General features: G+C 40.0%; 2 protein-coding genes across 2 annotated transcripts; one reads left to right on the forward strand and one right to left on the reverse strand.

The window, feature by feature from the left end:
- Positions 1-8,206: 8,206 nt before the first annotated feature.
- Positions 8,207-9,154, forward strand: LOC308461906 (vomeronasal type-2 receptor 26-like; the record flags this gene model as incomplete). Its single annotated transcript, XM_080979076.1, has 1 exon — positions 8,207-9,154. One exon carries the CDS (start codon positions 8,207-8,209, stop codon positions 9,104-9,106), a length of 900 nt encoding a protein of 299 aa, XP_080835202.1. The 3' UTR covers positions 9,107-9,154.
- A 9,566-nt stretch (positions 9,155-18,720) lies between these two features.
- Positions 18,721-19,668, reverse strand: LOC308461907 (vomeronasal type-2 receptor 26-like; the record flags this gene model as incomplete). The annotated part of the gene is made up of 1 exon (XM_080979077.1): positions 18,721-19,668. One exon carries the CDS (start codon positions 19,666-19,668, stop codon positions 18,769-18,771), a length of 900 nt encoding a protein of 299 aa, XP_080835203.1. The 3' UTR covers positions 18,721-18,768.
- Between the last annotated feature and the right edge of the window lie 5,804 nt (positions 19,669-25,472).

Genomic DNA, 25,472 nt, shown 5'->3' on the forward strand with positions numbered 1-25,472 from the left:
GAATAGAAGAAGGAGACGTTTAGAACAGCCATTTCCCTTGTTTTTAAAATAGTTTTAAGAAAGAAAAGTAGCAGAGATATGCAACAATATCTGGAGGAAAACATTATTTCTGTTATAATAATTTTTATTAATTTTCAATTACCATCCAAGAATAGCATCATTAAAACAATATCAAATTGTAATACTAATACAAGCACTCAAATACTGAATCATATAATTTAGGTGCCTCCCCACATGCTAGATGATTTCCTTTATTTTGGCATTCCAAAATCTTATTAATTTCTATTATATTACGGTCAAAATAATAATCCCTTATATAACAACTGCAATATTAATAACTTCTATTCGTGTTGACACATTAAATGATTCATAGAACTACAAATGTGGCACTCAAACTACATCCTTGTTCTTCCTGTCTGTGGCAGTTATTTTGTCCGTGGTGTTTCTTCCAATCCTTGTAAAATGTTGTGTCTGTTGTGATGGAAATGTTGGTTCCACAAGTATTTCTTTTTACTTTTTTTCTCCTGCCAGCAAATGGTTAAAGAGCAGCAGCCTTTGATTGGCTGTGGTTCCAGGAGGGAGAGTTTAAAAGGAGAGGCTTAGGAGGGAGATGGAGTTAGAGTGTGGTTAAGAGGGGGGTTGAGTTGAGGTGGTTGAGGAGGGAGGCTGGAGAGGTTGGGAGTCAGGTTGAAATATAAAGAGTGTGGAGGAGGGAGAGTTGGTTCTGGAGTAAAACATCCACTCTGAGTGTACAGTGAAGCACTGAGTATATTATCCTGCAGAAGTAATAGGACCAAATTTTGCTGCGAGACTGGGTGTGAGATAGGAGAAGGAGGACCTGAAAGAGATGAGTCTAATTAGGTCTCCAACTAATCTGGAGGGGAGAGACTCTTCTGAGGAAAGAAGATACTTCCAAATCCCAGTGAAGGCAGATGGGGGGTGAGCCCTTAAGACTTTTACTGAAAGTACCTCAGGAGCTGCATTTGTTAAAGGGGTGGGTAAATGAAGGAAAGTACCAACTTAGAAAGGAAACAAACTATAAAGTGAATTGAAGTGAACTAGTGTATTCTTATTGAAGTAACCTAAGTTTCTCCACTTGTATTATACTACTTTGTTCTACAAATAAATCCTTACTGTTTATTTAACGAACACCTGCTTGAGACACCAACTTCTTGGTTATCCCCCTCACAAAGATGCCCCTGGGATAGTGAGGTTTTGTTTTTAAGCCTTCGGGTCAAAGGTTGTTCGGTGAGGTGGGGGCAATATATTTAAGTGAGAGCAGACACATGGGCATGAGCAGTAACTGAGGCGCCAAGTTTGTCGCATCCATTTTTTCCAAGTTGTTGCTGTTCTCCATCATGCTTTGTGTGGATCTGATATCCCATTGGTCTATTGATACTATAATCCAGTGTCACCACTTCTTGATAAGGCAAGTATGCTATCCAGAATTGCTGCCACCATTCAGTTAATATGATGGCAAATGATGTCTGATCAGTGTTACATAGGTGGGAGAGTGATAATAATACTAACAAATTAGGAAGCGGGGAAAGGATGGGGCCAGCTCATCTTTATACATCCTGATGACCTTGTAGGTTCATTCCTTGCCTATGATTTTGTGATGTTACAAATATAATTACATTGGCAGATCCAGCTTCCTGTCTACCAGCTGCAGTAATAGATGCTTTTGGATTCCCTATCTGCAGTGTGGATTCAGATCGTTCCTCCTAGGCTGGAAAAAATGGTGAACACTGCTTTTTTACTGGAAGCCGAATCACAGGACAAAGTGATGCAGTGACTTTTGGAAACTGTGGGATAACCGCTTCTCCCAGGGCATGATGGGAACCATCAACAGGAATGAAAGATACAGCACCATATATGGACAGGAAAACATCATGAGGGGAAATTGTCACACGCAGGAAAGAAAAAGGATTACACTTAGAGTTCGTCACTTTAAACTTTATAAATTACCTAATATACCAACACAAATAGAAATCACAAGACTGTAGCCGTTATATAAGAGATTATTATATGTGCATGGAATGCAATGGAAATTATTAACATAGTGGAACACAGAATTAATGAAGAAGAATGAAGCCATCACATCTAGCATGCAAGGGGGCCAGTTTAATTAAATAATATAATTTGACATTTGAATAATTGGCATTCATAATTGCATTAATTAGATAAAATTGGTATTGTTATAATGAGGTTGCAATTGGAACAATATTGAGAAATTAATAAAAAATATATTTAAAAGATAATAATAGTAATATTTTGGCAGTTCCCCTACTGCTGATGCGCCATAGAATCCAAAAACACTGCACAACTGATTCTCTCCCCTATCATTACTCAAATTACAATAATCAAACTACCTGACTGAACCGCCAAATGCCACAGTGGAAAAAAAGAATCAACAAGCAAGCCTGAAATGATTATAAGCTCCTCTGTGCTCCATAGACAACTAGGCAGGGCTTTGTTACTTATCAGTTATCACTTTCCCTCTTTCATATCAAACCACTGCATCTTATTTGGTATCCAAGGCATTCTGTTGTGAGAATGTTCAAGCTAACAATAAGGTGGATACATGTCCCTTAAAGAACCAAATTGACAGAGTCAACTGCCACCCAATTTGTCTTGTTCAGATCAGGTGGAGGAGAGGAATAATACTGTAGAGAGAAGCAGGGGAATCCATGAAGACAAGGGAATTTGCCATCATAATGTTGCTCCTGCTGCTTCTGCTGCTCCTCAATATAGTGTCCCAAGTACAAAGTGCTAAATGTGCAACAAATAATCCCGTTCATGTTCCACACGAGTGGTATGAGCCAGGTGACCTGGTCATTGGTGCAATGGCATCTCATATCTATTACATAGACCCCAAATTATCCTTCAATAAACACCCTTCCCAGGTCTTCATTGATACCCCACTGTAAGTAACCGGTAATTAGCATTATTTTATTTATTCCTTACATGCTGTATCTGACTGAAAATAACTTTGATTGATTTGGAAAAATATAGCTTTATAAATTATTTTTTTAAAAAAATGAGTGTGGATATTTTATTAGAAATCTCTGTGTACATAAGCTATGTGCATAGTGTCAAGAACATTAAGTAGGAGAAAGAGAAAAGGCATAAAAACCTAGGAGAAACATATAGCCAAAAGTGTTGTACTCAACTTTGTTGATGATACCCAAATTTTCAAGCAGGTGAAAACAAACATGGGTTGCTGAAGATATTGAAGAAATGTGCAACAGCCTTTTTAATGACACAGTATTATGAAACTGCCTAATAAGTAAATAAACTTTGCTGGCTTTGTCCTTTCTTTATAAAGGCAGGCAGGTGAGTCTCTCATACCTAGATTATGATTACTTTTCCCACTCTTATTTCATTTGCAGGGTGTTGACAAAGTTCTACCAGCAAATCCTGGCCTTGGTGTTTGCTGTTGATGAGATCAACGAGAATCCCAGGATGTTGCCCAATGTCTCTCTCGGCTTCCACATCTATGATAGCTATTATGATTCAAAGATGACCTACCGAAACACTCTGGACCTGCTCTTTAAATCACATCACTTTGTTCCCAACTACAGGTGTGGCATCCAGAAAAATGTCATAGGAGTCATTGGGGGACTTAGCTCTGATACCTCCTGGTGCATGGCAAACGTCTTAGGTCTTTTCAAGATTCCACAGGTAGAATATGGATTTTAAAAAACAGAGATTTCATGCTTTCCTTGCATTAGGAATCTACTGATTCATGTATATGGAGTGGGGAAATGGACAAAGTGAAAGGGGCATAATATGCATATAACAATGTTTGTAAGAAGGGCAATTTGTGTTTAATAGATGTAATAGAGGTTTGCTCCCAGGTTTGTAAAGGAGAAGCCTAGACTGGTTCAAATATATCAATCCTGAAAGCACTGCACTGGCTTCCTGTGAGCTACTCAATTTATGACATTGACAATGGCTTCAATATTTGGAACAACTCAAGGCTCATTAACTAAAAAATGTCTGTCCCCTTAAAAATCAAGATAGTCATTTCCCAAAGTTCACTTTCAGAAGCTAATTGAAAAGACTGTTTTCTGGCTATTGTTCTGGCATTTGTCACCTGTGATTTCAGAGAGTTTTATACATAGTGGTGTCAGCATTGTGCTGTTCTACTTCATTGTTGGATTTCATTGTTTTAACTAGTGCCTGGTACGTTATTTTGCATTTTACTGATATTTTTTATGATGTGGTTTATTGTGCTCAGAGAACAATAACATACATAAACTTATGGAGCTCTTCGGAATTCTCGGGAAATCTTCCCGAAAGTGTTCTTAGAAGATAGAGACTTAATCTCTATCTTCAACTGCTTTAAAGGTTACATAGCAAAAGTACATGATCCACCTCCACTTTGGAGTTTTGTTGAGTCATCCACTTAATATATTAACATGAGCAAGGATCAATGCTTCTCTCTACTTGTAGACAATCAATGCGTACAAGTATAAAGCTGTGTTGACGCCATAATAATAACAATAAATATCAACAGAAACCACATGCAAGATTATATATGGTTTTCTATGTAATTTGGTACATTTGGGATATATATTCTGTATGTGTGTGTGTGTATATACAAATCTTTTGGAATATAATGATTTCTTGTTTCCACTTGGAAATATTTGGCTTTTGCTTTTGCCAGATTTCATACGGGTCCTTTGAACCAGCCATAAATTATGGAACCAAGTTCCCTTCCTTTTACCGCATGGTCCCCAATGAAGACCTTCAGTATCAAGGAATTATCCAGTTACTTCTGCATTTCAGATGGAAATGGGTTGGGCTCATGACTCCAGCTAATGAAGCTGGAGAACATTTCTTGCAGAACATTGAGCCAATGCTTTTCAAGAATGGAATCTGTTCAGCATTCACAGAAAGATTTAAACACAACATACATGATAATGCTAAGTTAGAAGAAATGGTGGACTTAAAGATTTTGTTTCCAACTTTCACAACCAGCAGAGCCAATGCAGTTCTTGTATATGGAGAAAGTAGATTTATTATATGGTTGTCAGTTGCTTTAAGCACAATGGAGTTAACTCAGCTACTATTTCCTCAAAAGAAGTCACATGAAGGAAAAGTATGGATTACAACTACCCAAATTGATTTCATATTATATAGCCTTCAAAAATTTACTGTTAATATACGAATGTTCCATGGTGCTATCTCCTATGCAATTCACTTCAAGGAGATTCACAACTTTAAAGACTTTCTTCGGAGTATACGTCCTCATTGGACAGACACAGATGGTTTTATCCAAGATTTCTGGGAAGATGCATTCAGTTGTTCACTTTCAAATTCCACTCTCTCAACATCCAACGATCACATGTGTACTGGAGAGGAGATGCTGGAGAGCCTCCCTGCACCATATTTTGAAATGAGCATGACTGGCCACAGCTACAGCATTTATAATGCTGTCTATGCTTTGGCACATGCCTTAAATAGCATGCACTTGGCTGGAGCCATCCGCAACAGAAGAGGTGCTAAGGGAAAACTCTCTCCTCACTATGCAGATCCTTGGCAGGTATTGTTCCCTCTTACAAAGCATTCACTGCATTGGTACATTCTGTGAGTTGGCATTTACTTATCAGTAAAGAAATAAAAGAATAAAACTTAAGAAATTAAAAAATAAACCTTTAGTAATTATATCAAAGATGGGAATTAGAATATTTCCTATAATGATACTACACAGACTTTAGATGACAGAGGTTTCACAAGCAACAGACTACCAAAAACGACACGTAACTAAAGCTGTGCCAACCACATCCCTCCGCGATTCTCTCTGTCTCTCTTACCTGCCCAGTTACCCAGTGGTGTAAGGATGGAGGCCGGGGGCCCGTGCCCCAGTTTACATAATTCTGAGGGAGCACAACCAGAACCCCCATGACAGGCACTGGCTTCTGTGGGGATCCTCATTCGGGGGGCTGTCACTGCTTGGGCATGTCCTGGAAGACCCCATCTTTCCCTGTCTACCCACTGCCAGGGGTTTCTGGCCCTCAAAGTCAAACCTGGCCTCACTGGTAGGTCCCCAGAAGAGGCTAGCAACTGTGTGATCACTGTCTCTGGACCCTGCTTTTCTCCCTCCTCCTCTCCCTTGTGAACTGAACTGTTCAACTTCCAGAGGAAAAGAAATTAATTCCATCTAGGAAAACTATTCAACAATCTTAATCAAACTATTTGAATGCTTTACAGACCTTTTCATTCTCTTCCTCTTAGCTCCACTCATTCCTGCAGAGAATCTCATTCAACAACAGTGCTGGGGATGAAATTGCATTAAATGAATATGGAGAGTTAGCGGCTGGCTTTGACATTACCAACTTGGTCACTTTCCCAAATAGATCATACATCAGAGTCAAAGTGGGAAGGCTGGATCCTCAGGCCCCTCCTGGCAAAGAGCTCACCATTAATGAAGACAGAATGAAATGGCACAGAGACTTCACTCAGGTATGGAAAAAATGGCACAGACCCTGGTTTTCCACAGAATGGGATGTAAAAAAAGCATTTCATACATTAATAATTTTGAAATTTATTATTTAATATAGCTTATTTTTCATATATAGTTTTCATATCTAGATGGATAGTGCTTTAATGATGGAGAGATTCTCTTTTTGAAAGAGTGACTTTTCCTGTATGTTTGCACCTTCAGCCTCTGAGGCTGTGCTTGTTGGCCTTCAATTTTGCTATTGGCACTTTTCTTTGTATGTAGTATTACATTTCATGTGATACTGACATTCCCTTTTTATTTATTGCATATCAATAAGCCATCCAGGAGAAAATATTGTCCTTTAAGAAACTCTATAAGGTCTATCAGTACAAAAACAAATGAGCCACAATACCAAAATGAGCAACATGCGCAGAAGACATCTCCCACTAAGAAGGAGCAATGGCTATCAGAGAGTCCAGCATCATCCACCATTCTTGTTTATGAAGTCCATGAAGCAGTTCTCCAGTTAGTGGCATTAGATTAAATACTAAGCTGGCTGTATCAGTATTTGGGTTGAGAATGAACATCATAATTTTCTTGATTTTGTATGAAGCAAGTTCAGGATATATACACCTTGGAGTGGTTGTAGCTGAATAGGTCTAAGGTGGGTGGAGGACTCCTAGCTAGCACCAAAAAATACTTCAGACTCTAGTGATGAGTTAGAATCAAGGAGTTCTCCCAGATCTCTTGCTTCAAAGGGAATGCACCCCCTCACAGAACAAGGCAGGTGTAGGAACCACCCACCCAAAGCATTTCTCTATGATAAGGAGTCAGCCCCCATCCCATCCATCACTCACTCCAGACACCTGTAAAACAACTTCAGCTTTCCTTTCATTCCAGTGAAATGGAAATATAGAATTGCATATCATCAGCATACAGATGATGCCATGTCCCAGATCTTAGCATATTATTCCTAAGAGTATCATATAGATGATAAATAGCATAGGAGGCAGAATAGGGCCTAACAGGACACCACAACCCAAAAGTCATGAGATAATTTGCTTGTAGTGACCCTGCAGGTAGGAGCAGAACTACTATAATGGGTTACCTTGAATTCCTTGAGCCACTACAAAAGGAACACCATGTGAACTCCTGTTAGATCACCTGATATGGGATTATTGAAAAATTCCTCAAAACAATATCTTAATATTAAACTCTTCCTGTCTCTTTGCATAGGTGCCACCGCTTTCTCTATGTAATGCCAACTGCCTTCCTGGTTATGGGAAGAAAAAGAAGGAGGGGAAGACGTTTTGCTGCTATGATTGTGATCAATGTCCAGAAGGAATGATTTCAAATGAGAAAGGTTAGAGATGGAATCTTAAGATAATGTAGAACCTCTGGGCTCCTGGCAATTTCGTTGACATTAAACTGCTACAGGAGAGAAGGCTTAAATTAACAGATGTGTTGTTCTCATTGTATATAGATAAAATCAATATATTTTAATCTTTAAAACATCTTGAAGATTTCTTTTTTAAGTGGCAGCTAATATATTTTACCTCCAGTTTCTAGAAAATTTGGGTGGACTAGGTGTTTTCTCCTCTAAGATTTAGGTTGTTTGACAAAAGCATTTGGGCTTGAAGCGCTTATACATTCCGATGCAGAAAACACTATGCTAAATGGACTAGTGATGAGGAAATTCTTAAGAAAACTTTTGGTTACTTCAAATTGTCACACATTGTTTGTGTATTTTCAGATATGGAAACATGTGTCAGTTGCCCAGCAGATCAGTATCCAAACAGCGGCCAGTATCTATGCATTCCTAAGATTCCAAACTTCCTAGCTTTTGATGAAATCTTGGCCATTGTTTCAGCTTCCTCTGCACTTTTATTCTCTCTAATCACAATTCTGGTGCTCAGCATCTTCATTAAGCATCGCAATACAGCCATAGTCAAAGCCAACAACCGAAGCCTCACCTATGGTCTCCTTATCTCCCTCCTCTTGTGTTTCCTCTCTTCTTTGCTGTTTATCGGAAAACCTAATATGGTGACTTGCCTTCTCCGACAAACTGCTTTTGGCATTGTCTTCTCTGTGGCCCTCTCCAGCATCTTAGCCAAAACCATATTGGTGGTTTTGGCATTCATGGCTACCAAACCAGGATCCAATATGAGGAAATGGGTAGGCAAAGAACTAGCTTATTCCATTGTCTTTTCCTGCTCCATTGTTCAAGTAGGAATCTGTGTCCTCTGGCTGGCAACCTCTCCCCCATTCCCAGATGTGGACATGCACTCAATGCCTGAAGACATCATATTTCTGTGTAATGAAGGGTCAGTCTCCATGTTCTATTGTGTTTTGGGCTACATGGGCTTCCTGGCCACTTTCAGCTTCACGGTGGCCTTCTTGGCCAGGAAGTTGCCTGACACTTTCAACGAAGCCAAGTTCATCACCTTCAGCATGCTGGTCTTCTGCAGTGTTTGGCTCTCCTTCATTCCAACCTACCTGAGCACCAGAGGAAAATACATGGTGGCTGTGGAGATCTTCTCCATCTTTGCTTCTGGTGCTGGGTTACTGGCTTGCATTTTCACCCCTAAATGCTACATTATTGTGGTGAGGCCTGACCTGAACAACAGAGAGCAGCTAACAGAAAGAAAGGTATAAATGGCAGTGGAATTTGTGGTTCTGTTGGGTCTGAGAATACATGGACTTGCTGGCTAGTATCACTTTCTGGGTCCTGACTCTGGATTTGCTTCATAACTTTTTTGTCTGCCAAAGATGTCCCAGAGGCAATGGGTACAGATTTTTCCTCAGGTTCTACTCCCAAAGCCTTTTTCACAAATGAGTAATGCTGTAAAGCAATGGAGGTTCAGGTTCAAAGTTTCCTTCTCCTAGGTGGGCTCCCTTCCTAGGTTTACGAGACCCATCTGCCCCTCATTTCCCTCTACAGCACCTTCAGTAGCCACCTTTTTAAGAATTGGGCCCACTTTTGCTCTCATCTGCTATATCCTGTCTTTGCATGCAGAGAAATTCCCTAACAGACTGAGGATTCGAGGCCCATTGGCTGCCCTCAGCTGGTTTAGGTGGTCAGTTGAATCTGTTTTGTGGGATGTGGCTGCTGTTGCAAGCTGACAATTTCTAGGAGAGACAGGTGAAAACTGAGTGCAGGGTGGGGGTCAGAGGTAGACAAACTACCCCAGAAGGAGCACGACTTGTTCCCCAGTAGAGTTACTACCCCTCCCTAACACTCCATACACCCCTGTCATGTATTACTGTATATTTAAAGCAAATGGAATCTTAATAGCAAAACTCTCAACCTTTTCATTTAGAAATGGTTAATTTCAGTTGTTTAATGTTGTACATGTACTGTATGAATGATTGTTAATCAAAAGTCTCTTATCAATTACTTCATGGAATCTGCAAATTCATCTTGAAGAGAACACAGGGTACCAGAAGCAAAATACATTGTGAAATAGTTGAGGGCTCTACATTCTTTATCTCTCACCCACATAGCAGCTGATGAATAGAAGGAGGAGAAGTTTAAAAAAGCCATTTCCCTTTGATTTTTAAAAAAGTTTTAAGAAAGAAAAGTAGCAGAGATACGCAACCATATCTGGATGAAAACACACTGGATATTACTAACACTAATAAGACAAACCTTTTTTTCTGAATGATAACAGTTTGAAAGAGTGGTTGCAGAGAATATATCAAGTAAGCCCATCTTTAAGAATACAGATGTGTTGTTTCTAAAGTTGATTCTAAAGTCTATTTATGCTATTTCTGTTCTAGCATAAAGTTAGAGTTGACGCAGGAAAAAACTACTAGGTCTGGCAGACCCTATCGGACAGATACTGCATTGCAGCGAAGGGCTTCAACATCTGGTCCCTCTGGACCATCTGGAATACCAGGGGCTGCACCTCCACAAGTTAAACCAAAAGTTATGTCGTCTGAAGACGTTTTGGCTCAGGCACTTGGTAAAATTAATGAATCTTTGGAAAATTTAGCTAAACAAGTAGCTGAAACGAATGAACAAGTAGGCGAAGCATCAGTTAAAATTGACCAAAATACTACAAGCATTAATAATTTGGGACAGAAGGTGAATACCAACACAGAGTCTATTGAAAAATTACATGCAATAAAGAAGAGAAGTCAAAATGAGAAGAAAGATAAAATTTTGGGGAAAATAAAAGAAAGTAAAAAGAAATTGAGAGCAAAACCAAAGTCGCAGGAGATTTTGAGAGAAATAAAGTTATATCAAGTACAATATATGGAAATGATGAACCAGGAAATAGAATGGAAAATCAAACAAATGAGACAAAAAACATTTGAATCTGCTAACAAATGTGGGAAACTGCTGGCCTGGCAAATTAAAAAAAGACAAAAATTAAACACTATTACAAATTTAGAAGTGGAAGGAAAGAATATACACAACCCAACTGAGATTAGAAACTGTTTCCAGAGGTATTTTAAACAACTATATACACAAGGGCCACAGAAAGAAATGGACATAGACCGATTTCTGAAGACAAATGGACTACAAAAAATCTCCCAAGAAAGTAAACTAATGTTGAACTATAAAATATCTGAACAGGAAGTAGAAGGTGCCATTCAAAACATGCAATTAGGCAAATCTCCAGGACCGGATGAGCTGACTTCTAGATATTATAGATCTTTGAAAGAGTGGTTATTACAACCTTTAAAGGAAGTCTGCAATGAAATATTTGAAGGGAAAAGGGCACCAGAGTCGTGGAAAGAGGCGTACATTACACTTATACCGAAGACAGAGACCGAAAAGACTCAGCTTAAGAACTACCGCCCCATATCGTTACTTAATGTGGATTACAAAATTTTTGCAGACATTTTGGCCAAGAGATTGAAAAAAGTATTGATGGAAGAGATTCATAAAGACCAAGCGGGCTTTCTCCCGGGAAGACACTTGTCCGATAATTTGAGGAATATAATTGATATTTTGGAAAAACTAGAAGTGAAGATAAATACTAAAGCAGTTTTGATATTTGTGGACGCGGAGAAAGCTTTTGATAATATCTCTTGGAGTTTTATGAAGAAGAACCTACAGGGGATGGGGGTAGGCCAAGGTTTTGAAAACGGTATAAGTGCAATTTATTCAGAACAAAAGGCTAAACTAATAGTAAATAATGTGGTGACGCAAGAATTTAGGATAGAAAAAGGGACAAGGCAAGGTTGCCCAATTTCCCCATTGCTTTTTATATCGGTCCTGGAGGTTCTGCTGAATATGATTAGAAGGGACCGGTTGGTTAAAGGTATACAGGTCGGAGCCAAACAGTACAAATTGAGAGCATTTGCAGATGACTTAGTATTGACGTTACAGGAGCCAGAATCTAGTACTAAAAGAGTTTTAGAACTGATTCAAGAATTTGGTCAAGTTGCAGGATTTAAATTGAATAAGTTAAAGACCAAGGTTCTAGAGAAAAAATTAACACCAATGGAGAGAGAGAGGTTTCAGAATGAGACAGGTTTAACAGTGGTTAAGAAAGTTAAATACTTGGGGATTAACATGACAGCAAAAAAATGGGAATTTATTTAAAGACAACTATGAAAAATGCTGGGCTGAAGTGAAAAAAGATTTAGAAATTTGGTCAAATCTGAAGCTTTCACTGCTGGGCCGTATTGCTGCCGTAAAAATGAATGTATTGCCTAGAATGTTGTTTTTGTTTCAAACATTGCAAATTGTGGACAAAATGGACTGTTTCAAGAGGTGGCAGATTTCTATTTCTAGATTTGTCTGGCAGGGCAAGAAGCCTAGAATAAAATTTAAAATATTAACAGATGCAAAGGAAAGAGGTGGATTTGCCCTGCCAGACTTTAAACTTTACTATGAATCAGCAGCTTTTTGCTGGTTGAAAGAATGGTTGCTTCTTGAAAACACTGACATTTTGGATCTAGAAGGTTTTAACAATGTATTTGGGTGGCATGCATATCTGTGGTATGATAAGGTCAAAGCACATAAAGCATTTAAAAACCATATTGTCAGGAAAGCATTGTTTAATGTCTGGATAAGATACAAGGACTTATTGGAAAATAAAACCCCAAGATGGTTGTCACCGATGGAAGCAAAAGCTCTGAAAAAGCTCAATATGGAGGCCAAATGGTCGAAATATTGGGAAATTCTGGAACAAGATGGAGATAGACTGAAATTGCAGAGTTTTGAGAAATTAAAAAACAAAGTGCGAGACTGGCTTCATTATTATCATCAGATAATGGAGGCATACAATTTGGACAAGAAAATTGGCTTCCAGGTGGAAAAATCAAAATTAGAAACAGAACTGTTAGAACCCAAAACTAAGATTTTGTCAAAAATGTATAACTTGCTGTTGAAATGGAATACTCAGGATGAAACGGTGAAATCTGCTGTGATTAAATGGGCACAAGATGTTGGACATAACATAATGATGGCTGACTGGGAACAGTTATGGACCACAGGTATGAAGTTTACGGCATGTAATGCCTTAAGAGAGAATATTATGAAAATGATATACAGGTGGTACATGACCCCAGTCAAGCTTGCAAAAATTTATCGTTTGCCCGATAATAAATGCTGGAAATGTAAAGAAACTGAAGGTACATTCTTTCACCTTTGGTGGACGTGCCCAAGGATTAAGGCTTTCTGGGAGATGATATATAATGAATTGAAAAAGGTATTTAAATATACCTTCTTGAAGAAACCAGAGGCCTTTCTCCTAGGCATAGTCGGCCAATTGGTGCCAAAGAAGGACAGAACTTTTTTCATGTATGCCACAACAGCAGCAAGAATACTCATTGCAAAGTATTGGAAGACACAAGATCTACCCACTCTGGAAGAATGGCAGATGAAGCTGATAGACTATATGGAACTGGCAGAAATGACTGGCAGAATCCGAGACCAGGGAGAAGAGTCGGTGGAAGAAGATTGGAAGAAATTCAAAGACTATCTACAGAAATATTGTAAAATTAATGAATGTTAGAATGATGTTGGATAGAAATTAAGTGGTTTCCAGCTGTAATGCTTTAAGGGAATATGAAAAATGGGTTGTTAATAGGTAAAAATCTAACGTTACTAATTTAAGACCAAAGATTAGGATAAACAAAGAGGGTAAGGATTTGTTGAACCAACAAATTGAACTGGAATACAAAAAAGGGAGGTATGAGGAGGTCCGGGAAACAAGCTAAGGAAAAATAAGTAATGGAAAAATTGAGTGCTTTTTAATCATTTTTACTTTGTATTTTGTACTTTTTCTTTTTTTTTCTTTTCTTTCTTTTCATTTCTATATTGTAACATTTGAAAAATCTCAATAAATATCTTATAAAAAAAATAGAAACTGTGTCAACAGGAATAGAAGTTATTAATATTGTGTCAACAGGAATAGAAGTTATTAATATTGCAGTTGTTGTATAAGGGATTATTATTTTGACTGGAATATAATAGAAAGTAATAAGATTTTGGAATGCAGAATGATAGGGGAAAGAATCACTTGCAATGTGTTTTTGGATTCTATGCCCCATCAGCAGTAGGGGAACTGCCAAGATATTACTATTATTATTTTTTAAATATATATTTTTATTGATTTAACAATATTGTTCCAATAGTGACCTAAATGTAACAATACCAATTTTATCTAATTAATGCAGTTATCAATGCCTATTATTCAAATGTCAAATTATATGATTTAATTAAACTGGCCCCCATGCATGCTAGATTTGATAGCTTCATTCTTCTTCATTATTTCTGTGTTCCACTATGTTAATAATTTCCATTGCATTCCATGCACATATAATAATCTCTTAGATAACAGCTACAGTCTTGTGATTTCTATTTGTGTTGGTATATTAGGTAATTTATAAAGTTTGAATTGAGGAACTCTAAGTGTAGTCCTTATTATTTCCTGCGTGTGACAATTTCCCCTCATGATGTTTTCCCGTCCATATATGGTGCTGTATCCTTCATTCCTGCAACTGTTGATGGTTCCCATCATGCCCTGGGAGAAGCGGTTATCCCACAGTTTCCAAAAGTCACTTCATCGCTTTGTCCTGTGATTTGGCTTCCAGTAAAAAAGCAGTGTTCACCTTTTTTTTTTCCTGCCTAGGAGGAACGCTCTGAATCCAGACTCCCACTAGCTTATCCTAAAGAATCTATTGCTGCAGCTGGCAGACAGGAAGCCGGATCTGCCAATGTAATTATATTTGTAACATCACAAAATCATAGGCAAGGAATGAACCTACAAAGTCATCAGGATTGAGTTGAGATGGCCCCATCCTTTCCCTACTTCCAAATTTGTTAGTACTGGGATATCCTTCACTCTCCCACCTATGTAACACTGATCAGACATGGTTTGCCTTCACATTAACTGAATGGTGGCAGCAATTTTGGATAGCATCCTTGCCTTATCAAAAAGTGGGGGCACTGGATTATAATATCAATAGACCAATGGGATATCAGATTCACAAAAGGCATGATGGAGAACAGCAACAACTTGGAAAAGATAGGTGCGACAAGCTCAGCACCTCAGTTACCACTCACGCCCCATGTGCCCACTCTCACTTAAATATATTTCCGCCACTTCACCATACAACCTTTTACCCGAAGGTTTAAAAACAAAACCTAACTATCCTCAAATATCCTGTGGGGGATCTTTGTGAGGGGGATAACCAGTAATTTAGAGTATCTAGCAGGTGTTCTTGAAATAAACAATGAAGACTCATTTTTTAAAAAAGGTAGTATAATACAAGTGGAGAAACTTAGGCATATCTGTCAAGTGTCCCTTATTTGAAGGGACAGTCCCTTATTCCAGCGCCATGTCCTGCTGCTGTCCCTTATTGATGGATGTCCCTTAAAAAGGTAAAGGTACCCCTGCCCGTACGGGCCAGTCTTGACAGACTCTGGGGTTGTGCACCCATCTCACTCAAGAGGCCGGGGGCCAGCGCTGTCTGGAGACACTTCCGGGTCACGTGGCCAGCGTGACAAAGCTGCATCTGGCGAACCAGCGCAGCACACGGAAACGCCGTTTACCTTCCCGCCAGTAAGCGGTCCCTATTTATCTACTTGCACCTGGGGGTGCTTTCGAACTGCTAGGTTGGCAGGCGCTGGGACCGAGCAACGGGAGCGCACCCCGCCGCGGGGATTCGAACCGCCGACCTTTCGATCGGCAAGCCCTAGGCGCTGAGGCTTTTACCCACAGCGCCACCCGCACACCCATGTCCCTTAAATGATGGATGTCCCTTAAATGATTTCCCTTAAAATTTAAAGGAAGCAGCTCCTCTCCCTCCCTCCCTGCCGGCCAGGGAGGAGAAAGGCTCCAACTGTGTTGCTTGGCTGCATTGCTCACCCAATAAGAAGTCTAAGAACGACTGGGCGGTAGAGCTTGCATGCCTTGTGCTGATCAAATCGGCTGCGTTCCCTGGGGACTCGCCTTTGCTCAGCGCTTCGCAGCGGAGAGGTGACGGTGGTTTTCCTTGAGGCTTTGTTTGGCTGCTGGCTGGGCTTTCTGCCTTTGGCTCAGAGGGGCTCAGAAGTTGAACATACCTGTGCTGAGTGCTCGGATTGGAATTGGATGGATACGTAATCGACGGCCCACTCACCCTTGCTGGCGAAAAGGTCTGTCTGGAGCGGGGGCACATGGTGGGGGAAAAGGAAAGGAGATCTCGTGGGGGGGGGGGAGGCTGTGTATGTGTGGCTACTTAATGCAAGCTGAGGGGTTTTTTGAATGCTGGACGCCATTTTGTTGCACGTGCTGCTGCAAACTTTGCAGTGCAAAGCCAGGCCAGGTAGCCATCTTAAGTTGATGCTGCATAGGCCTTGTGGTGCATGTGATTCAGATTCTATTCAGTTGAACCTCTGGTTACAAAGTTGGTTGGATAGTGTTCTCGAAGCTACCAGCATGAGTTTGACGAGACTGCAGGAGGACAGGAAGACTGGAGTGCCTGGAACAGGTGAGGCTGCAGGTCCCTTATTTTGGCTGCTGGTCCCTTATTTTCAAGGCTGCTGGTCCCTTATTTTCAAATCTGTAAGTTGACAGCTATGCTTAGGTTACTTCTTTAATAATAATACGCTAGTTCACATTAATTCGCTTTCAGAGGTTTCGGCTTTATAGTTCAGTTCCTTTCTAAGGCAGTACTTTCCTTCAGTTACCCACCCCTTTCACAAATCCAACTCCTAATGTACTTTCAGTAATAGTCTTAAGGGCTCACCACACACCCCTTCCTTCACTGGGTTTTGGGAGTCTCCTTTCCTCAGAAGAGTCTCTCCCCTCCAGATTGGTTTGAGACCTAAGTAGACTCATCTCTTTCAACACCTCCTTCTCTTGTCTCACCCTCAGTCTCCCAGCAAGATTTGGTCCTATTACTCCTGCACGACAATACACTCAGTCCTTCACTGTACACTCAGAGTGGATGTTTTATTCCAGAACCAACTCTCCCTCCTCCACCTCCTATCTCCCTAATTCCTAACCTCTCCTGCCTCCCTCCTCAACCACCTCAACTCAGCTCCCCTCTTAACCACACTCTAACTCCATCTCCCTCAAAATCCGCTCCTTTTAAACTCTCCCTCCTGGAACCACAGCCAATCAGAGGCTGCCGCTCTTTAACCATTTGCTGGCAGGAGAAAAAAGTAAAAAGAAATACTTGTGGAACCAACTTTTCCGTCACAATAGACACAACATTTTACAAGGATTGGAAGAGACACCACGGACAGAATAATTGCCACACACAGGAAGAACAAGGATATAGTTTGAGTGCCTCATTTTTAGTTCTATGAATCATTTAATGTGTCAGCACAAATAGAAGTTATTAATATTGCAGTTGTTGCATAAAGGTTTATTATTTTGACCGAAATATAATAGAAATTAATAAGATTTTGGAATGTAGAAATAAAGGAAATCATCTAGCATGTGCGGGGGCACTTAAATTATATGATTCGGTATTTGACTGATTAGTATTAGTATTACAATGTGGTATTGTTTTAATGACGCTATTATTGGATGGTAATTGAAAATAAATAAAAATTATTATAACAGAAATAGAATAAATAGACTTTAGAATCATCTTTAGAAACAACACATCTGTATTCTTAAAGATGGGCTTACTTGAGATATTCTCTGCCACCACTCTTTCAAACTGGTTAGAAGTATAATTCAGAAAAAAAAGGTTTGTCCTATTGTTGTTGTTTAGTCGTTTAGTCATGTCCGACACTTCGTGACCCCATGGACCAAAGCACGCCAGGCACTCCTGTCTTCTACTGCCTCCCGCAGTTTGGTCAAACTCATGCTGGTAGCTTCGAGAACACTGTCCAACCATCTCGTCCTCTGTCGTCCCCTTCTCCTTGTGCCCTCCATCTTTCCAAAAATTAGGGTCTTTTCTAGGGAGTCTTCTCTTCTCATGAGGTGGCCAAAGTATTGGAGCCTCAGCTTCACGATCTGTCCTTCCAATGAGCACTCAGGGCTGATTTCCTTAAGAATGGGTAGGTTTGATCTTCTTGCAGTTCATGGGACTCTCTCTCCTCCAGCAGCATAATTCAAAAGCATCAGTTCTTTGGCGATCAGCCTTCTTTATGGTCCAGCTCTCACTTTCATACATCACTACTGGGAAAACCATAGCTTTTACTATACGGACCTTTGTTGGCAAGGTGATGTCTCTACTTTTTAAGATGCTTTTAAGATGTTTGTCCTATTAGTGTTAGTAATATCCAGTGTGTTTTCCTCCACATATTGTTGCATATCTCTGATACTTTTCTTTCTTAAAACTATTTAAAAAACAAGGGAAATGGCTGTTTTAAACTTCTCCTTCTTCTATTCCTCAGCTGCCTTGTGGGTGAGAGATAAAGAATGTAGAGCCCTTAACTATTTCACAATGTTTTTTGTTCATCACCCAAGATGAATTTTCAGCTTCCATGAAGTACCTTAATCAGGTGAGGGCAGGCAATGTGCCTCAAATCCTCAGTGAGTTAGGGAATTTCTCTGCATGCAAAGACAGGATATAGCAGATGAGAGCAAAAGTGGGCCCAGTGCTCAAAAAGGTGGCTACTGAAGGTGCTGTAGAGGGAAATGAGGGGCAGATGGGTCTCGTAAACCTAGGAAGGGAGCCCACCTAGGAGAAGGAAATTTTGAGCCTAAACCTCCATTGCTTTACAGCATTACTCATTTGGGAAAATGGCTTTGGGATTATAACCTGAGGAAAAATCTGTACCCATTGCCTTTGGGACATCTTTGGCAGACAAAACAGTTAAGGAGCAAACTCTACACATATCCAGAGCAGGGATACCAGCCAGCAAGTCCATGTATTCTAAGACCCAACAGAACCACAAATTCCACTGTCATTTATACCTTTCTTTGTGTTAGCTGCTCTCTATTGTTCAGGTCAGGCCTCACCACAATAATGTAGCATTTAGGGCAAAAAATGCAGGCCAGTAACCCAGCACCAGAAGCAAAGATGGAGAAGATCTCCACAGCCACCATGTATTTTCCTCTGGTGCTCAGGTAGGTTGGAATGAAGGAGAGCCAAACACTGCAGAAGACCAGCATGCTGAAGGTGATGAACTTGGCTTCGTTGAAAGTGTCAGGCAACTTCCTGGCTAAGAAGGCCACCGTGAAGCTGATAGTGGCCAGGAATCCCATGTAGCCCAAAACACAATAGAACATGGAGACTGACCCTTCATTACAAAGAAATATGATTTCTTCCATCATTGAGTGCATATCCACATCTGGGAATGAGGGAGAGGTTGCTAGCCAGAGGACACAGATTCCTACTTGAACAATGGAGCAGGAAAAGACAATGGAATAAGCCAGTTCTTTGCCTACCCATTTCCTCATATTGGATCCTGGTTTGGTAGCCATGAATGCCAAAACCACCAATATGGTTTTGGCTAAGATGCTGGAGAGGGCCACAGAGAAGACAATGCCAAAAGCAGTTTGTCGGAGAAGGCAAGTCACCATATTAGGTTTTCCGATAAACAACAAAGAAGAGAGGAAACACAAGAGGAGGGAGATAAGGAGACCATAGGTGAGGCTTCGGTTGTTGGCTTTGACTATGGCTGTATTGCGATGCTTAATGAAGATGCTGAGCACCAGAATTGTGATCAGAGAGAATAGAAGCACAGCGGAAGTTGAAACAATGGCCAAGGTTTCATCAAAGGCTAGGAAGTTTGGAATCTTAGGAATGCAAAGATCCTGGCCATTGTTTGGATACTGATCTGCTGGGCAACTGACACATGTTTCCATGTCTGAAAATACAAAAACAATGTGTGACAATTTGAAGTAACCAAAAGTATTCTTAAGAATATCACATCACTAGTCCATTTATCATAGTGTTTTCTACGTCAGAATGTATACGAGCTTCAAGCCCAAATGCTTTTGTACTAGATGTATCAAAAATAAAACTTGTGTATCAATACTGGAATTTTCTACATGGGTAACGTCTTTTTTTTGTTTATTGTCCCCCTGCTTTTTCTTAGAGCCACATAAACAGTACAACAAAATGAGAAATGCATTTCAGCTGAAATTTTTGGATCTCAGAAAAGCAAGTTTGATAATACTTGTCAAACAACCTAATTCTTAGAGGAGAAAACACCACTTTTATTCCACCCTAATTTTGTCGAAGTTGGAAGTAAAATATATTAGCTTCCACTTAAAAAATAAATCTTCAAGATGTTTTAAAGATTAAAATATATTGAAGTTATCTATAAACAATTAGAAGAACACATCTGTTAATTTAAGCCTTCTCTCCTGCAGCAGTTTAATGTCAACTAAATTCCCAGGAGCCCAGAGGTTCTGCAGTATCTTAAGATGTCATCTCTAACCTTTCTCATTTGAAATCATTCCTTCTGGACATGGATCACAATCATAGCAGCAAAACTTCTCCCCCTCCTTCTTTTTCTTCCCGTAACCAGGATGGCACTTGGCATTACATACAGAAAGCGGTGGCAGCTATCCAAAGAGATAGGAGGAGTTTAATATTATGATATTGTTTTGGGGAATTTATCAAGTATCCAATATCAGGTGATTTAATAGTAAATAGGAGGACTAATAGTGTGACATGATCCGTAGGTACACAAGTGGCACATACAGTGGGGTAAAAAGCTGCTGTTCTAAGAATCATACAAACTTAAGAAGATTCCTGGATCATCCAGCCTTGCAGCTGTGTTAGAATTCAGTGTGATTCAGTGTGATTTCACCCCTGGCTTGGCCTTTTGATGGAGTCACCACCTAACGGCATTTGCTTCAAGGAGTCCACATGGTGTTCCTTTGTAGCGGCACAAGGAATTAAAAGGTAAGCCATTATAGTGGTTCTGCTCCTACGTGTAGGTTCATTACAAGAAACTAGCAATAGGAAATCATTCCATGACTTTTGGGTTGTGGTTCCCTGGTAGGCCACATCCTGTCTCAGAGAGAAATGCTTTGGGTTCCTATGCCTGACCTGTTCTGGGAGGAGTTGCATTCCGTTTGAAGCAAGAGGTCTGGGAGCACTCCTCTATTCTAACTTATCAGTAGTCTGAAGTCGTTTCACATGCTAGTGAATTTCAAAATGAATCATGTATGTGTTTTTGTTACATCCCATTTTGTGGATAACCACAAATTCTGGGTTTTCAGGGACTGTGCCATTATTTCCATACCTTAGTGAAGCGTCTGTTCCATTTGATTCTGTCTTCATTAATGGTGAGCTCTTTTCCCGGAGGGGCCTGAGGATCCAAACTTCCCACTTTGACTCTGACATAGGAATTATTTGGGAAAGTGACCAAGTTGGTAATATCAAAGCCAGCTGCTAACTCTCCATATTCATTTAATGCAATTTCATCCCCAGCACTGTTGTTGAATGAGATTCTCTGCAGGAATGAGTGGAGCTAAGTGGAAAGAGAATGGAAGTTAAACGCTTCAGTTCACAATGGAGAGCATCCATATTCTAGTTGCACTTACAAAAGGAGTAGGAAATCATGAATCAGTGCCAATTCAACATTCAACAGATTTGCATAAAGATATTATGGAGAGATGGGACCATAGACCTGCTTGCTTGAGACCAGCCTTTGTCAAAATCCAAGAAAGGGAAGGAATTTGAGAAGTCATGTATGAGAAAAGAGGGGAGCTCATGTTCACAAAGGAAAGCAATGCAATAAGAGAACATCGGACCGGATCTTATAGAGTGGATTTGAGCACGGTTGGATGTTGGATGCAGAGGAGTGGCGGGAAGCAGCAGCTTGGGAACCCCCAAGGGACACCCCAAGGAAAGGAGGCTCAGAGCCAGGGGATTGGTGGTGGAATGACAAGGAGTGGTCAGTGGGAGAAGAGGGAGCCGACTGGGAGGAAGAGGTGTCAGAAACAGAAGAGGCAACAGGGTTAAGAGAGCAGGAAAATTTCAGCAGACTGAAATCCAGTCTCAGAGGCAGAAGAGGAGAAGGGAGAAAAGCAGGGTCTAGAGACAGTGATCACACAATTGCTAGCCCCTTCTGGGGAACTACCAGGGAGGCTTCAGGCCCCAGAAACCCCTGGCGGTGGGCATAGAGGGAAAGATGAGGAGTTGGGGATGGGGCCTTCCAAGACGTGCCCAGGTAGTGACAGCTCCTTGATGGGCTGCTCTTCTCTTTTCTCTTTCATATGAGGATCCCTGCAAAAGCCAGTGCCTGGGATTGGGGTCCTGGTTGTACTCCCTCAGAATTAAGCGCCTGGGGCCCCCAACCTTGCATCACTGGGTAACTCGAGAGACAGAGAAAATTGGGGAGAGATGTGGATAGAAAATGGAGGGGTTTTGCAGTGTGGAGAAGGTGGTTGGCACAGCTTCAGTTACGTGTAGTTTTTTGTAGTCTGTTGCTTCTGAAAGCCTGTGTCATCTAAAGTCTGTTTAGTATCATTATAGGAAATATTCTAATTCCCGTCTTTGATAAAATTACTAAAGGTTTATTTTTTAATTTCTTAAGTTTTATTCTTTTATTTCTTTACTGATAAGTAAATGCCTACTCACAAAATGTAACAATGCAGTGAATGCTTTGTAAGAGGGAACAATACCTGCCAAGGATCTGCATACCAAGGAGAGAGTTTTCCCTTAGAATCTCTTCTGTTGTAGATGGCTCCAGCCAAGTGCATGCTATTTAAGGCATGTGCCAAAGCATAGACAGCATTATAAATAGTGTAGCTGTGGCCAGTCATGCTCATTTCAAAATATGGTGCAGGGAGTCTCTCCAGCATCTCCTCTCCAGTACACACAATTTTTGAGAGAGTGGAATTTGAAAGTGAACAACTGAATGCATCTTCCCAGAAACCTTGGATAAAACCATTTGTGTCTGTCCACTGAGGACGTATACTCCGAAGAAAGTCTTTAAAGTTGTGAATCTCCTTGGAGTGAATTGCAAAGGAGATAGCACCATGGAACATTCGTATAATAACATTAATTCTTTTTTGAAGGCTATATAATATGAAATCAATTTGGGTAGTTGTAATCCATACTTTTCCTTCACGTGACTTCTTTTGGGGAAATAGTAGCTGAGATAACTCCATTGTGATTAAAGCAGCTGACAACCATATACTAAATCTACTTTCTCCGTATACAAGAACTGCATTGGCTCTGCTGGTTGTGAAAGCTGGTAACAAAATCCTTGAGTCCTCCAGCATTTCTAGTTTGTTACTGTTATAATTCATATTGAATTTAAGTCTTTCTGTAAATGCCGAACAGATTCCATTCTTGAAAAGCATTGGCTCAATTGTCTGTAAGAAACGTTCCCCAGCTTCATTAGCTGGAGTGATGAGCCCAACCCATTTCCATCTGAAATGCAGAAGTAACTGGATAATTCCTTGATACTGAAGGTCTTCATTGGGGACCATGTGGTAAAAGGAAGGGAACTTGGTTCCATAATTTATGGGTGGTTCAAATGAACCATATGAAATCTGGAAAAGCAAAAGCCAAACGTTTCCAAGTGGAAACAAGAAATCATGATATCCCAAAATATTTGTATATAAACACACACACACACACTAAATATATATCTCAAATGTACCAAATTACATAGAAAAACAGAAATAATCTTGCTCTTGGTTTCTGTAGATATTTATTGTTATTATTATGGCATCATCCCAGCTTTATAATTGTACACACTGATTGTCTCCAAGTAGAGAGGAGCATTTATCATCGTTCATGTTAACATACTAAATGGAAGACTCAACAAAAGTCCAAAGTGGAGGTGGATCATGTACTTTTGCTCTGTAACCTTTATAGTGATTGTAGGGAGTGGTTGATTCTCTATCTATTGATATTTATTATTAATATTATGGCATCATCACAGCTTCATTCTTGTACATTTTGATTGTAACTAAGAATAGGGGAGCATTTATCATGGCTCATGTTTATATAGTAAGTGGATGATTAAGCAAAACTCCAAGGTGGAAGTGGAGTGATAGAAATTGTTGATTATGTACTTTTGCTCTGTAACCTTTGTAATGTTTGTAGGAAGCCATTGATTCTCTATCTACTAAGTACTCTCTCAGGAAGTTTTCCTGGGAAATCCTGAAGAGCTCCATTAGATTGTACAGTGGTACCTCGGGTTAAGTACTTAATTCGTTCTGGAGGTACATTCTTAACCTGAAACTGTTCTTAACCTGAAGTACCACTATAGCTAATGGGGCCTCCTGCTGCTGCCGCGCTGCCTCTAAACGATTTCTGTTCTCATCCTGAAGCAAAGTTCTTAACCTGAAGCACTATTTCTGGGTTAGCGGAGTCTGTAACCTGAAGCATATGTAACCTAAAGCGTATGTAACCCAAGGTACCACTGTATATGCTATTCTTCTCTGAGCACTATAAACCAAATCAGTAAATCAGTAAAATACAAAATACTGTACCAACAATATTTAAAACAACTAAAATGAAATACAACAATGCAGCAGAATAGCACAATGCTGACACCACTATATAACGCTCTGAAGTGACAGACGACAAATGCCCGAACAATAGCAAGACAACAGTGTTTTCAATTAGCCTCTGAAAGTGAACAATGTTGAGTAACATCATACTTTGGGAAAGGACTGTCTTGATTTTTAAGAGGAGGAACATTTTTAGTTAATGTGTTCTCAGCAATTTTTGCTTATGAATCCAATGCCAATGTCATATATTGAGTAGCTCACAGGAAGCCAGTGCAGTGCTTTCAGGATTGATGTATATGAACCAGTCTAGGTGCCTCCTTTACAAACCTGGCAGCTTTAGAGAAACCTTCTATGACAGCTATTAAACAGAAACAGTCCCTTCCTACACACATTGTTTGATATGCATATTATGGCCCTTTTACTTTGTCCATTTTTCAACTCCAGATATATGAATCAGTAGATTCCTAATGCAAGGAAAGCATGACATCTCTGTTTTTCAAAATCCATATTCTACCTGTGGAATCTTGAAAAGACCTAAGACGTTTGCCATGCACCAGGAGGTATCAGAGCTGAGTCCCCCAATGACTCCTACGACATTTTCCTGGATGCCACACCTGTAGTTGGGAACAAAGTGATGTGATTTAAAGAGCAGGTCCAGAGTGTTTCGGTAGGTCATCTTTGAATCATAATAGCTATCATAGATGTGGAAGCCGAGAGAGACATTGGGCAACATCCTGGGATTCTCGTTGATCTCATCAACAGCAAACACCAAGGCCAGGATTTGCTGGTAGAACTTTGTCAACACCCTGCAAATGAAGGGAGGTTTTGTTTGATGGGAAAATTAGACACTGCATAGAATCTAGATAGGAGAGATTCACCTGCCTCCCTATAAGGAGAGGATGAAGCCAGCAAAGTTTATTTACTCATTTGTGCAATCTAAGAATACTGTGTAATTCAAAAAGCTGTTGCATATTTCTTTATATCCTCAGCAACCCGTGTTTGTTTTCGCCACCTTGAAAATTTGGGTATCATCAAAAAAGTTCAGTACCATACTACTTGGCTATATGCTTTTACTATTTTTTATGCCATCACTTTTCTCTTTCTCCTACTCTCTTTTCTATTTCTCTTTAAACAATTAGACTCAAAAGAGCTTATTGTTCATTGACAGTATGCACATAGCCTTT

Source organism: Podarcis pityusensis (genome assembly GCF_964106645.2).
Source record: "Podarcis pityusensis genome assembly, chromosome: 13".
In the NCBI taxonomy this organism is placed as follows: Eukaryota; Metazoa; Chordata; class Lepidosauria; order Squamata; family Lacertidae; genus Podarcis; species Podarcis pityusensis.